Below are 15,085 nucleotides of genomic sequence, written 5' to 3'. Positions count from 1 at the left end.
ATGGTTAATGTTGTGGGAGATTATTTTTAAAAAAGCTTTGCTATAAAATGTTTCTACACTAAAAAAATTGAAAGGAACTATTTTCTTCTGGTTTTATGTGTTTTGTTTAATGTCAGAAGTATGCTAAAATGTAAAAAAAAATTACACAGATCATTTCAGTGATTTGTATTTGAAAAGTCAGTGTGAAACCATTCTTTTCTCTCAAGAGGGGCCTGCAGTCCACTTATTTCAGCAGGATGTCTTTAATAGTGTCTTATGTTAAAATCCTTTTTAGCAGATAGTAGAAGGACCACTGTTTCAAACCCTCTTTTTTGTTCTAAATTCAATATTCTTTTATGAATGTTGTGTTCTGATTTCTATTTCAGGAACGTCAACTCAGGAGGAAGATGAAAGATAGTGTTGCTGAAGAACATTTATATTTGGGTTTTTCTCATAAGTACAGAGATAGTATCTTTCCTCTTCATACATCTATTTCACTGTTTTTGCTATCCTACTGTGACTGCAAATTATTCAAAATTTTCTTAGTGCCGACTGGTGAAGATGTGGATGATCAGTTTGTGACGAAAAACCTCCTTGGCGATCTTGAGGTCCATTTAATCTCCAGATGCCAGCTTCCAGTGGTAGTGCAGAGCTGCTGTTTACCTGCTGTTGTTGTGAAAGATGGCAAGTTCTGCCGAGCTGGGCTTTCTGTTGTCTTAAGGCATATAATACAGAAAACGTATGAGGCAGATCCATCTAAGAAGCATGTTTTGGAACTCTTAGGCTTTAAGAAGACCTGCTTAAAAGCCTGTGCTGAAGTGAGTGCATCTCTTTCTCTTAGATACATTAATAGGGGTTATATAATCATTAAATACTCTGAAGGAGACTCTTAATATTGATGTAAACTAGGTTCTTTTAGTAAGAACTTAGAAAATAAAATTTCCTCAATGGAGAAGTATCTGCATTTTGGCATAAAGATGAAAAATAATTATTTTTAAAGATACTACTTTCTAGCAGCACAAAAAGAACCAGAGTGTTCAAAAAATAGGTCAGATCTTTGTTTCATGTCTAACAGTGTAGTTTCAACACACAGCTTTTGCAATTTGAAGTAAACTAAGAAATACCTGATTTTATTGTTAATTTTGATTTCAAGAGCACCGTATACTTTTAGCCTCCATCACCGCCAAGGAGGCGCACTGCTGGCTTATGTTTAGCTTATGCTCACCAGGATTTCCAGGGTCTTTTCAGCAGAGCTGCTACATGACTAGGTAGTTGGTCCCTACCCTGTACCATTAAAGGAGTTTAGCCCATCCTGGCTGCAGGATGTTTTACTGAGTTTCATGTCAGTTCCTGTCAGCCGGTTCTCTAGCCTGTGCAGGCCCCTGTGAGTGGCAGGTCTTTTGCGGAGTTTGCTAACTGCTCTGCTCAACACACTGTCATACTTGATGTGAGTGTATTCCATCTCCCTCTCCAAGTCATTGGTAAAGATAATTAAATAGGGTAGGCCTCAGCATAGATCCTTAGAGAGCTCCACTTTTAACTGACCTTCAGGTAGAGTGTGAACCATTAACAACTACTACCCTTTGAGTTGATATTTCAGACCATTTGTCACATAGCACTTTACCCATCCGGCAGCTTTTGTCCACCTATACTTGCCTTCCTCACTCCTCTTAGGAGGTTGAATTCCACTGTTTCATCATTGCTACATCCATGGTTGCCATTGATTACTATGCCTCTAACCCATTTCAGTCCTGTTGGTGAGTAGCAGATCTGGGGAAGCATATTCCTGTGTTAGTCCACCCAGCACTAGCATAAATTGTCCTTGACATCCTCCAGAAATCTCTGGTTCTAATCTTTTCTTGGAACTGCTGAAAAACTTGATTCCATATTTCAGGTGGCTGCAAAGTGAGTAAACTGAATGAGGAAAAAAAAAGTTTAAGTTTTAAAACCTTTAAGTACAGATAATAAGAAAAAGAAGACAAGGATAAGAACATGAAAAAAAGTAATTTTTTTAAGGTGCTGCTCAGTTAGACAGAAGTTTTTTGATGTTGCATACTAAAATACCACTAGTGCATTTCTGTAAAATAAATGTACTCAAAATCTGTTTGGGTAATCAGGTTTTATTACCAGCACTTGATAGAACTCATATATATAAATTGGTTACAGTTTATGAGTTATGCAGCGACCCTAAACTTACGCCAATAATGAGGAGTAAAATTATGCTATATGGGATAACTGTTCATTCTGTTATTTAGATTCCTTATTCTGCTATTGCAAAGGCAATGCAGAGTATCTGAGCTTCTAAGATTAACAAAGGATGTATTTGAAGCTGGAATTTCTTGGCTTAAAGTGGACAAAAAGATACCCTGGATTTTGTTTCTCTTTCCGTATAGACGTTAATTACATAAATTTGTCTGACAGGTTAGCCAGTGGACCAGACTTTGTGAGATCAGCATACCTCTGGCTGTGGAAGGATTTTTGACGGCGTCTCCTGAGCACTGTCAGACTATTCCTCCTGACATTTTACAGCTTGAAAGGAAGCTTGGAGAACCTGTCCGAGTACATAACGATGACAAAATTCGAAGGCAGAAACTTCAACAACAGAAGGCAGGTGCCAAGGCTGCAGTGCCCGTACTTGGTAAAGAAGCAACAGAGGAAGGAAAAACAGTGGAAATGCATGAACATCCACTCCCAAGTTTGGAACTGAGCATAGCTTTCTCCAAACTACTTGCCCAGGAAGTATCAGATGCAGTCAACAGGGAGGCTGCTCAAATCAGGAGAACAAAAACCTCTGACCTTCCACTTTTGGACCATGTTTTTGCAGAAGGGCTTTATTTTACCTTGGCAGATATAGTGCTTTTGCCATGCATCCACCAGTTCTTGGTAAGACAACGTTCTGCCAATATTAAGTAGTGTATATGTATTTTATTTTTTTTAAGAACTGAGAAGTTGTAAAATATGTTAATTTAAAATATATTGTGGTGTTTGAAATGTGAACTTAACCTGAAACAGAAGATTTGTCGTTGTTATTGTACAACAAAAAACGGTGAGTTCACCAAAATTACTTTTAAATACATAGCATGTCAACACTATCAACTGTTAAAATATTATGCTGAAATATTTTAGCACCAAGTTGCCCAGAAAATTCCTCCATGAAAATACTTAAAATAGGTACTTAAAGTACATTCTAGTATGCATAAAGCAAAAGTAGGGAAACATAAACCTATCTTCCTGCTTGAGTTTAGTGTACTAGATTTATGACAATGACTCAGTAGATATTTCCTAAAATGAGACCATTTTTTCTATAAGGAAATTTTTGAAATTTGGAATTTTGATTCCATCATAAATTACAGATTTTAAAAGGAGGGTGGATTGAGAATGGTATAATAATTTTAAAATACTAGAAGAGATGTCCCCCATGAGAGTTTCAAAATGAACACTGAAAGTACATTGTAATATGGATAGGAAGGAAGTAGTTAAGCATGAACCTAATTTAATTTTGGTTGCAGTGTACTGGGGGACAAGGCAAAATTAATTTCTACCCAGCTTGTTGGACTTTTACTACATGGATATTAATATGAATTGGAATTCTTTTCAGCAAAAACTTGAAACTTTATGTGACTTTATCTTGACATGGATGGATATGCCTAAAAGAAAACAAATACCTTCTAAGAAAGCAAGAATGCCTTCTAGGGAGGCAGTGAATGGAGAGAGATTCAGGGACTGTAGTAGTTTTTTAGAGGTGTGAAGCCTTGGCTTTCCTTACCCATACTAGAGTGAAATGGTACTTGGGTATTGTCTAGGGAAAGACTTCCAAAAGCTCAGTCATTTATGCTACCAGTATATAATTTATTGAGATTGACTTGAGAATTTTTTTTTGTCTAATACGGTGTGCTATGACTTCTGAACTTCTGATTTCTCCTTATAATAGGTTAATTTGTCTTAATCTTTGCTGTTGTTTTCTTCTAGTTCCTAGGAATGACTTATTTGTTTGGGAGGAAACATTCCTGTGTAGCCAACATGGCTTTTTATCAAGCCCTCCCACAAAATAAACCAGTTTCATTGCACATCTGTAGATAAAGATGAGTGCCTAGGACAGCATAATACCTACATATCAGCAAACCTTTTATTATTCTGTGTAGGGTTTTTTTTACAAAACTTAATCTGTATTCTTCAAGCAAGGACGAATCACTGTGGCCCTGCTCAGAAATGAGGTGGTGTGTCTAGGGAGCCAACTTCTTTGAGATGTGCTTCAGTCTCCGAAATTTCCAGTAATCTGTAGTTTTGTCATTCATAGTATTGTTTCTACCAAACTGTTTTTCATGGTTTGTGGAATGTCCTTTGTTTACTGCAGTGAAAGGAGAAGTTCCTTGAAAAATGCTACATTGATAGAAGCTCTTGGAGTTAAGTTTGTAACTGAAAAGTTACCATTCTCCTTGCAATCCTGTGAGATTGGCTGCTGCTTTTTTTTTTTTTTTTTTCTTCTAATATAATCTTGTGTTATCTGTATAGTCCAATAGCATATGGAGAGAAAACCCACACTTTCCTTTAGCGGAGTTGAATGTTTTCCTAGCAGATTGTGTAAGTATTTTGGAAATGCCAAGCGTGTGGTCTATTCAAAGATGCCTTTGTCTCTCTTCTCCTTTGCAGTCAATTTAGCCCAATTCCCAGTACTAGACAAACACCAACGAGCTGGTTTCAATTGTCTTTATCCTTGTCTTTCTCCTTCACATCAAGAGGTTTTTGCAGCACAATGTGGAAAAACAGTGTATGCTAGCAAAGTAACACGGACACTGTATATAGTGGGTATATGCAAAATTTCATTCAGAGTGTAGGACTATTTTGCATCCTGTGATGTGTTTAGAGATCTGTAAGGATCTCCTGATCTGTATTAGGAGGAATTTGAAACCTTCAAAGACTTTCACCAAGATAAAACAGGAAAAGCGCTGACGCATCTGGCAGTCAGGGCACCACATGAAATGTGGAAAACTGGGGCATAATCTTTGCTCCCTGACATAGAATGTCATTATAGAAACACTGTCACGAGTGGCAAAGCTGATTTTACACGTTTCTGCACTCCAGGAGGCAGTTTGCCAGACTATTGCTTGTGTCAACTTGACTGTAATTTGAATCAGTGAAATACACCTCTCTGTAGCTTTTGATCAATGATCTGTTAAAAACTCATTTCACCCCTCTTGTGGAGTAGAGCCTTAGTCAGTTGGTTATTGAATCTTTTGTGGTGGATCTCTCACTTGGTACAAAATTTATCTGGGCCTGAGAAGGAGATTCCATGTGTGTGTGTTGATTGTTGGGGTTTTTTTGTCACACTTACCTAGTAAGTGTCAGTGTCTTGCAGATTCTGTTGTACAAATAGCTTAACATTTGGATTAGGAAAATATATCAAAATACATTTTGAGCCTAATAAAGCAATTAGATTTTTATTTACTTTTTTTTTTTTTTAACCCTTGATGCACCCCTTTTCTCCCTCTACCCTCTTCTAGTTTCTGGAAGGAGGTAGGACTTTGTGGTGCAAGTGATAAGCTCAGCTTCAAAACCAGTTTACAGTGGGAAGAACTTCTGTGGCAAGACTGTGTGAGAGTCTTGCTCAGCACAGTTTGTGTACTTAGGTTTATGAGGATTTATACATGGAAAAGAACTAAGGAAATTTGTAACGACTGTGTCTTTATTTCCCATGACAATAAAATGATATGAGTTTGCCTACTACCAGTATTCCTGCAGTTGCTCTATGAGATTGATAGCTAGGTTGGTATCTGTTGCCAGGAAGAGATCTGAGTGAAGTTGGTATGCACATTTTGATTTTGCAGGTTGTTTTGCCAAATTTGCCTTATGGTGTTTGAAAACAAATGGAATTCCTGAAGATGCTGTCAGTCAGATTCAGAGAAACGATCTCTAAAATCAAGATAACTGCTAGTGATCATTAATATGTGACAAATGTCCAATTAATAACTTTTTAAACCAAGATCATAATCCTCAGTGGATTTTTGTATGGTGATAGCAATATGGGAATCCAGAAGTAGGTTAATATGACTGTCTTTGAATTAAGATGATGAGTTATTTTACCAAAATGGTTAATTCATCGCTGCTTGCTTTGTTTTCCATATAATGTAATTGAGGATTAACAGCAATTTCTGTATAGATGTTACTAAACAGAAGTAGTAAGAAAAATGCTTTCCTATTATTTAAAAAACTTTAATGTACTTCAGTCTTCTTTGTTTTTCCAAGGCCTTTTTAAATAAGAAGAGCATAACGTTTTACAGTAATGTTTGATTTACTGTTGCTAGGTATGAGAAGATTCTTGGATCAGATGCATAATTGATCTTAGCAATCCAACTGAAATAATTCTGTAGATGTACTGTGAGCAGCTGACAATGCTGTATTTATTTGCTTTTCATGTGTGACCCTTGCGCCTTGGTGGTCTGCAGTTTATCCACTATATATTGTGTAACACATTTGTGTTAGCTTGCACCAAGAATTGTCCTTAAAAAAACTGGCTTTCAGTTTCATTTTTACCTAAATTATAACAGCTCTGGGATAATGTTGTTTTATTTCTGTTCTCTGGCAAATGATAATTTTCTAAGCAATTATACCTTGATTCCCCCAGTTATCATCAAAATTGAATAACTTGTATCTGAAAGTTTCTTGCAGGCAGTGGATTGAAACTGCTCTGGTTGATGGAAGTGCCAGAGTTAAATCTGTATTTAAATTATATTTATCACTTATATAACTGGACTTCTGGTTTAAAAAAATCATTATAGTTGCACTTCCACTTTGCTTTAAGGGTGTGAATAATTGCAAAGTCTTCAATGGGTATGTGTCTGGGAAAATATACAATAAATTTGAGGAGACATGACTAGCTGATTATAATTATAATTACCAAAAGTAAGATAATGAAGCTGAAGAGTTGTTTTTCATTACCTCATTCCATTTCTGTTATCTTTCTGAGGTTAGCTTTGTTACACTTTCTATTAGTTGTAACTGTTTAAAATTAATAGAAGAATTACAAAAGCTCTGTTCTCCATCTGGGAGAAACCACTAGTCACTTTTTAAAATATAATTTAGAACACTTGTTATCAAGTGTAACAGTGCCTCTTAGAATTGCTTTCCAAAAGACTTCTTCCTTAACTGAATTAATGTATTTCTCTCTGTGTTACCATTAGGATATTGAATTAGATACTAAAATTACACAGTTCATCCTCCTTTTGCTCCTTTAGCTATTACTAATTACTTGTGATTACTCTAAGAACATTATAAACACAGCATGCAAGAAAGCTGGTAGAAATTTTGTGTCATTTCAAGTGTTTTTTACCAATTTCCATTTCCACACTGAGGACAGATGTGTGGAGCAGCACTGTTTTTGCATGGCCTTTTCTGCATTTTCCCATAATCATGATTTTTAATTTTCTGCTTAAAGCAGGCACAGCATCACAAAATAGTTGAGGTTGGAGGGCACCTCTGGAGATCATCTTGTCTAACCTCTCTACTCAGAGCAGGGTAAGCTAGAGCCAGTTACCCAGGGTTGTGCCCAGTCAGGTTTTGAGTGTTTCTAGGGATGGAGACTTCTCAACCTCTCCTGTAAGAGGATGATCCTCACTGTTCTAAAATGTTTAGGAACCTGATCAAAAATTATTTAAGTTCACCAAACGTGTCCTTTTTAAAGTTAGCTGGTCTTCATGTAAAAATGTGATTTGGGTATGTTTTTTATAATATATGCACCACATGTAAGAATTTTTTGTGTGGAGATTTTGATGTGGAGGCATCTCACCATCATATATACTTAATTCAGAAAAGAAAAAATATATTACTCACTGTTTTTTGTATAAAAAATATTAAGTTAAATGGTAAAAAAGTTTGAGTACATATATGCTTTAAGAAGAAAAATTTTGGATTCAGTGCTAGTAAAAGAAAAGGCACAGATGAAGTGTAAAGGCTGCGGTAAAGACCAGGGGCAATGTATGCTTGTGCCTGTTTTGCTGTTCCCACATAGTTAAAGGTATTTCAGGCTTGCAGTTACCAGCAGAACAGCTGTCAGTGGATGAGCTTTAAAGGGCTACAGGGTTTCTCTTGGGAAGGAAGGGCATTCAGGTGTCTTGCATAGAGTTTGGTATTCATCGCAAATTACTGTGTGTGGGTTTTTTTGTGATCACCAACCGAAATTAATCATTCCCTTGTTAGGAAATAGCAGATAATTAAAAATATTATTTAAATTGTATTTTCCTGTTACTGTCTGAAATTATGATTAAATTGGTCACGTGAACCTTTTCATCCTATTAAGCAAATTGCAATTGCAAGTGAAGTCTAAGTAGCCAACTGGCAATTCCACCTGCAGGCCTGAACTCTTAACTGGCTAGCTTGTTGCATTACTATCATTCTATGAGTGGCTATGCTCGGTGTGGAGCCAAATTTGCTTCTGTAGTTCATGCCTTCTTCTGGCTCATAGGAAGAAATTTATAGTAGCAAGTAACCTTTCCATTTTATTTTTTTAGGTTTCCAGCAAAAGCCAAGGCAAAAATCTGGTAAATTTACCTCTGATATCCAGTTGGTATCGAAGAGTTCAAGATGTACCTGGAGTAAAGAAAGCTGCTGGCAAATGCAATATGGTGCTTCTCCAGCTTCCAGAGCTGATGTCTGCTCCAGAGGAACTGCTACAAGACTTCTCTTCAGTTCCTAACGGATTAGAAGAGGAGAATGAAGACAGTAATTTAATAGGTGGTCCGAGGCCAACTATGACTAAGTTAATGGTAATATGAACTTTTTAATGAGTTATTTTTAATAGTATTGTGCTTGATTTGAAATAGGTGAAATTTATTAGAACTGCAGAAGTGAAAATACGTTTTGCCCATCTTCTGTCTGATACGCATTGACTTAAAAGTGATTTTACTTTTTTGTTCTGATATTTGATCATTCAGGAATTGAGCAAAGAGGACTGCTGGAAGCCCTATCAATAATTCTGAATAATCAAAGCAACTCTTTGTTTGAATAGCAATATTGTATTCTTCTTTTAAAGTGATTTATAAAAAGGGTGACAAAAGATGTTACTTTGATGTTTGGCTTCATTATTCTATTGCTTCTGTTTGGGTTTTTTGCTCTTTGATTAGAGCTTTGAACATCTGGGAACCTTGAGTTTTGTTAAAGAAAACTCTATGTTCCATAACTCTCAGTATTTTTTGCATAGAGGCTGACAACATTTCTTAAAGAAAATTAACAGGGCTTTCTTGTGACAATGAGAGAAATAAATAATTTGAATCCCATGTAATGTATAGTCAGCTGCATCTTTAGTTTCAGTTAGACTGAAAGTGTTGGATATTTTGATCTGATGCTGTTAAATGCAGTCGAGATTTTGCTACCAAATTGAGTGGGTAAAGGAGCAGTGTCTTAATTTGTTTTTCCTCCTTTCACATAGGAAAATGGTATTGAAGCAAAGTTTTCTCCTCATCCATGCCCCAGCTGGACCCTAGACTGGACTAATCTACCATCTGCAGTCAATCCTGGAGAAGGTAAGGGTTTTTATGTGTGTGTGTATGTACTTAACAGTGCCACCTTCTAGTGAAGCTACCTAACTTTCATACTCGTTAGCAAAGTTTGGTAGCTACATATGAGTCTTCCCTTATGTGGCAGTGTTCCCTGTCCTGTAGGGGTTGTTTGCTTTGCTGGGTTGCAGGGCAGTCTGTTGCCTACTGTCTACAGTTCTACAGAGAAAAAAAAATGATTTATAGCAATGTTTGTTGTTTTCATCAGTGTTGTGAATATTGAATACCTCTTCCACCACACAGTAGAGTTTCCTCTAAAAGATCTCATACATACTGCCAGACAGTAAGAAGTTATTGGGTGGTAACCCCTTTCTGTAAGGAAGAAGGTTTGTGTTCTTTTGCGTAAATAAGATAACTTAGATACTGAAGTCAGTCTAGCCTCAGTGGTGTAGAACTTCTGATTTAAAGAGTACAGAAATATACATACAAATTATAGTTGCTCTTCAGTGACCAATATGTGAAATTCCTTACAGAATATGTTAGGAATCACTGAAAAGCTATAGGCACTTCCAAAAAAAGCTTATTTAAAAAAAAATCTAGTTGTGTGAATACAAGCATATATTCCATCTACAGTATACAGGCTATAAAAATAAGATCAAATTTTGAGTTGGTTTCGTCTGGTGTGAAGTTCACAAAGCCATGACAAACCCCTCATGTATACCATTTATATAAAGTGTCCATTCTAACATGAGCTGTTTTCCTTTGGTTTGTCCTGAAAGAACTCTTTACTGGGAAGTTGCACACCATGCTTTAATTAATGATTCTTTCTTTTAGCATAGAAGAAAAAAACAAAACTTGGTTTTTCACCTGTCAACATTACATTATGCTTCTTCAGACTTGATGTGGATGTTTTTGATAACACTTCTTACGTTAAAATAGCTCTGCAGTCTGACTGCTGAAATGCTCAGAGGTTTACGTGTGCTGAATTTCTGTGACAAGTCCTGGTATTTTGCTGGAAGTGAATAAACTATTTTGGTTATTTCCAATGCTCAGGGTTTTGGCTGTAAGTTTTAGTTCTTTTCTTCAGATATCTATGTTCTTCTATTTGAAAGAAAATTTTGAAAAAGATGCATAACATACATCATAATGAATGAAAAAACCACATAATGAATGTATATTTAGAAATTTTGTGCTGGAAAGAGTCTCTTGGACTCAGTTTGACTGGGAGAAAAATCAACTCCTGCTGCTTCCTGCCTCCTTGTGTGCTCGCTCTCTCCTTTTTCATGTTTGCCAAAATAGTTATTCATGACATCAATATCTGAAATTGGTTTTCAGTTAAATATTTTGGAAGATTTGCTAGCTCAACAAGGTGCCATGAGGGAGAGCTTTCACCTCCCTCCATCCAAGATCACAGTGGTGCTGATGCCATTTTCTAATTTAGGGAAACTCCAGATGGTTGTGTTTTTAGTCCAGGAGCAACAGAGTCACATAGGATGAAAAGATATTTCCTGATATGAGAATTGATTTTGTTTTTTGGTTGGATATATCTGCATGCTTACCTCTGCTCTTTTAAGTGGTACCATTCTGTTTACTGATTCTTTTGCTAGTACAGCCTAATCATTGTTATATGAATTGAATTCTCAGTATTTTACTTCTAAATCCCACCTGGCACACTAAGAAAATAATAGTCACTGGATCTGACAGGGTGTTAAACTGGATTTAAGTCATGCAATTCAGACTTTTGACACAGATTACCCCTATAACTGGTAAATAAATTGCCTCTTACTAATGTTCACAGCAGTTGAGACAAAGTAGAGACTGTTTAGTTATAAAAAACAAAGATATCACTTTGGGTTTTATTCACTTTAAATTTAATTTACTGGAAAATCTTAATTTAATCGCATACATGATATCCTTTCTTTGTTCTATCTCAGCTTAGATAACTTGGCATTTGTTATATGTATATGGAAGTTCTTGGATTGACTTGTTCAGTCTGTCTGTAAGTCTAATTAGACCACTTTGCTGTCACAGCTATTTACTGCAGAAAAGAATTACTGATGATTCCAGTTCTAATGTATTATTTATATTATACATTTAAATTCATTCAGGTTTTTTGATAGGGACTATTTACTGTTGCAAAACTAAAGATTATGACATCACTATTTTAATTTAATTTGCTTAGTCGTATTTCTGAAGCAGAATAAGATAGACTATTTCAGTTGGAAGAGACCTATAATGATCTAGTCCAGCTGCCTGACCCCTTCAGGGCTGACCAAGTTAAAGCATGTTACGGGGATTGTCCAAATGCCTCTTAAACACTGACAGTCTTGGAGCATTGACCACATCTCTAGAAAGCCTGTTCCAGTGTTTGACCACCCTCTTGGTAAATAAATGCTTCCTAATGTCCAGTCTAAACCTCTCTGATACAGCTTTGAGCCATTCCCATGTGAAAACCTCTGTTCTAGTCCTGATACAATTTTTAAAAGGTATTTAGTTGACCAAAATGCAGTCATGTTTACATTTTAGATATCCTCCAGCTTTTTAAATTTCTAAATTGCTTCTAAAATATTTGTCTTCTATAGTTGTGTATATTGGCCTTGAAACGTGTGAATCTGTAAGCCTTTGTGAGCATCTGGACTGTATTTGAAACATTGCAAAATATCCCAAAATATAGTATCTTAGTGCCCTCTGTAACTGTTGTTATTCTAGGATATTGTAGTTGTTGTTGTTACAAACTTTCACTTTTGGAAGGAATTTAACACAAAATATTTATTTTAAAATGTGTTCTAAACGTTGGTTTCTGTTCTAGTTTACTATATAAAAACTTGGCCAGTACTTGAACTATATTTTTTCTAAGGTTGTCTTCCAAGTCTATGTTTAGAACAGAAATATGTTGATATTGTCTATTAAATACAGAAGCCAAAACCCCTCAGCAATTCATTGTTTCTTGCAAGTCACGTAATGTATAAAGACTTACCTGCAAGCACACAAACCAAATCTTTCTCACTAAATGCATCTCTTGATCCTGAAAAATCAATTTGTGCGAAATCTCAAAAGAAAATGTAGTATTTCTAAGTAATATTGGAGGCAAATACCAGAAACTTGTATGTCATTAAAATATTTTATGAAATAATTATTTGCAATAAATACTTCAGTTGGCAGAGATTCTAGCCCAAGAGGTCCTCACCAAGCTTGGTGCTTGGTTGTGTTGAGCTTTCCATAGAAGTAAAGGTAGATACAACTGTAAATATGTACAGACAGTAGAAGAGGAGGGTGGCAGGTCAGAATATGAAAGTGTAGGTGGTTATAATGTGAGACTGATGGAAAACGAGATACTTAAATCAGCAGTACAGGGAAATAATCACATGATGTATGTCAGCATAGAAAATGTTCTCATTTTTTTCCTTTGATAAGGTGGTGGCTAAAATTTTGTGAAGAGGGTCTTGTTGAGATAGGAATGCTGAATGGGAATAGTGTGCTACTGCTAATTAAATGTGAGGTCTGGGAAAGAGAAGGTTATGTTTAACTAGATTTGTGACCAGCAGAGAAATGCAGCATCTTTTCTGTGGTTTCGCAGTTCATGTTAGGCAGTAGTAAGGATTTTTTTTTTTTTTTTTTGGAACTTCAGTCAACCCTGGAGTCTTTGCTTGTGTTCCTGGTCCTCTGAGTGTGTGTAAAATTGTTCCTTGTCTCACAGCTAATAGGAATTTAGCCTGAAAGGCTCTGTGGATATCAAGAACAGTTTGGTTATGATTAGAAATGCTTCCTTTAGGCTCACCTAAAGCACATTAAGGAGAGAGGGAAAGTGTGTGTATGTGGAGGTGGAGAGCGATTGTTGCTTGTTGTTACTTCATTATTCTGACGATATATGCAGATGGAAGTCTTTGCTGTGATTTTTTTTTTTTCATCAAGCATTGTATTCACTGTGAAACAAAAGAAGGGAGAAAGGTTAAATTTTTTTTTAACAGGAATCTATTTTTTCCTTTAATACAGCTTTTTATTTTTTCACTCAACTGTGAAATTCAAGAATGAGAAAAAAACTGACCCACAGTCTCACAAACCCTTTCTTCTTTTCTCATGAGTTGAAATACTTGTAAAGCAGGAAGTACTTACAAGAAGAAAAGTGCTTTATTTGTGGTATCTCATTCTGAAATTACCAGCTAGACTGACAAAGTGTGCACGGGATGGTATTTACTTAGAAAGGTAGTGGCTAGTTGTGAACAAATTATACTATTCTTTCCAAAGTATGAAACTGCTCACAGAATGAATGTAGCAAGTAGTAAACTACATTCTGTAGGCTTGTGAGTAATGCTCTTTTCATAAAAATATTTTTTTCTTAAATGAAGGAATTATAGTAGGTCAGAAAAGAGCTCTTTAGCTGAAATATGACTTGCTGTCAGGTAAGTGTGGAAAGACCACTGTAATAAAAACCAGGAGTACATGCACAGCAGGAGACAGGGTTCAATTACAGAATCTGTGAAGAGTTTGAGGTGGAGGAAGTTAGTTTAAAAAAATGCAGATAAATAAAGCTAGATCAAAATAAATGAATACATTTTACAAGTGCAGCTTGTTCTTACCAATTAATGGAAGACATGTAGCCCTTGAACCCTGTAGTTGGCCCTATTTTCCTAAACAAGTACGTTTTAATGGATTGTGTATAAACATGACTCCCAGTGAAGCATGTCAAGTATTTTATATGCTTCGTTATTCCTGGTATTGAATTGATTAGGACAAGTGTTTGACTTGAGGTGAAAATTTCCATGTATGAATGTTAAAAAGCTGATATGGAAAAAGACCTTTCACATCTGTGTCCAGCACACAAGTGTAAGAAAGGGTGTTGTTAGTTCATTGCAAGGCAATGCATACCTGCATACTTGAAGACAGAATGACTATGATCAAGTTTGTTTGATTTATGTTTGCTTTGGTAATCAGTAGCAAGTTGATGGCCACATTAAATGACTATATAAAACTGCCACAGAAAGATTAGCCTGAATAAAACAATACCCTGATTGATACTTGCCCCTTGTTTGCATTTAAGCCTTCAGACCTTTGAGAAAGTTGCTAGATTTTTAGAATGCTTAGCTCTTAAAATGAGACAGAATTTGGAAAGCCCAACATCTGTGGTTCAGGGGTAAGGATGTCCCTTAAATGATTGTTGAGAAAGATTTGTTACCTTGAATTATGAGCCACAGAGTAATTCAGAATTGTGGGAGAGAAGCAGAATTCAGGAAATACAAGTATATAATATTTAAAAGGTTGCCGTTATGTTGTCTTCTTTTCCTAAATAATTTATGTCAGCTGAGAATTTGATCTTCATTGCTTTTTTCTTTCTTTGAAGCCTGCTTTTATTAATAGGAGTATTTTAATATATGCACGAATATAAATCTTACTAAAGGTGCCATATTCAGTTATTTATGTACATATAGAGTACAGAATGTTCACATTAGAAACAGAGCTTGTCTGATTTACAGAAAAAATAGTGACATGAGAATGAAGTTCTTCCTGTGTCACCTTTGTTTGTGTTTGGTAGTGGTGATAATTTTTTCCCAAAACAAAATGTTACATTTTCGGGATTGGGATATTGCTTTATTTGACAAAAACATAAGTGAAATTGTTTG

General features: G+C 35.8%; 1 protein-coding gene across 1 annotated transcript in view; it reads left to right on the top strand.

Moving 5' to 3' along the window:
• The window catches only part of GSTCD (glutathione S-transferase C-terminal domain containing), a 75,410-nt gene that overhangs the window by 8,677 nt on the left and 51,648 nt on the right, over positions 1–15,085 (top strand). Inside the window, exons 2-5 of the mRNA XM_074903983.1 lie at positions 366–797; positions 2,401–2,862; positions 8,484–8,738; positions 9,401–9,494. Coding sequence (XP_074760084.1) covers positions 387–797; positions 2,401–2,862; positions 8,484–8,738; positions 9,401–9,494 — 1,222 coding nt within the window. The 5' untranslated portion in view covers positions 366–386. The remainder of the gene's footprint in view (positions 1–365; positions 798–2,400; positions 2,863–8,483; positions 8,739–9,400; positions 9,495–15,085) is intronic.

This window comes from Athene noctua, chromosome 4 (assembly GCF_965140245.1).
Source record: "Athene noctua chromosome 4, bAthNoc1.hap1.1, whole genome shotgun sequence".
Classification (NCBI taxonomy): Eukaryota; Metazoa; Chordata; class Aves; order Strigiformes; family Strigidae; genus Athene; species Athene noctua.
This window is presented reverse-complemented; position numbering and strand designations above follow the sequence as displayed.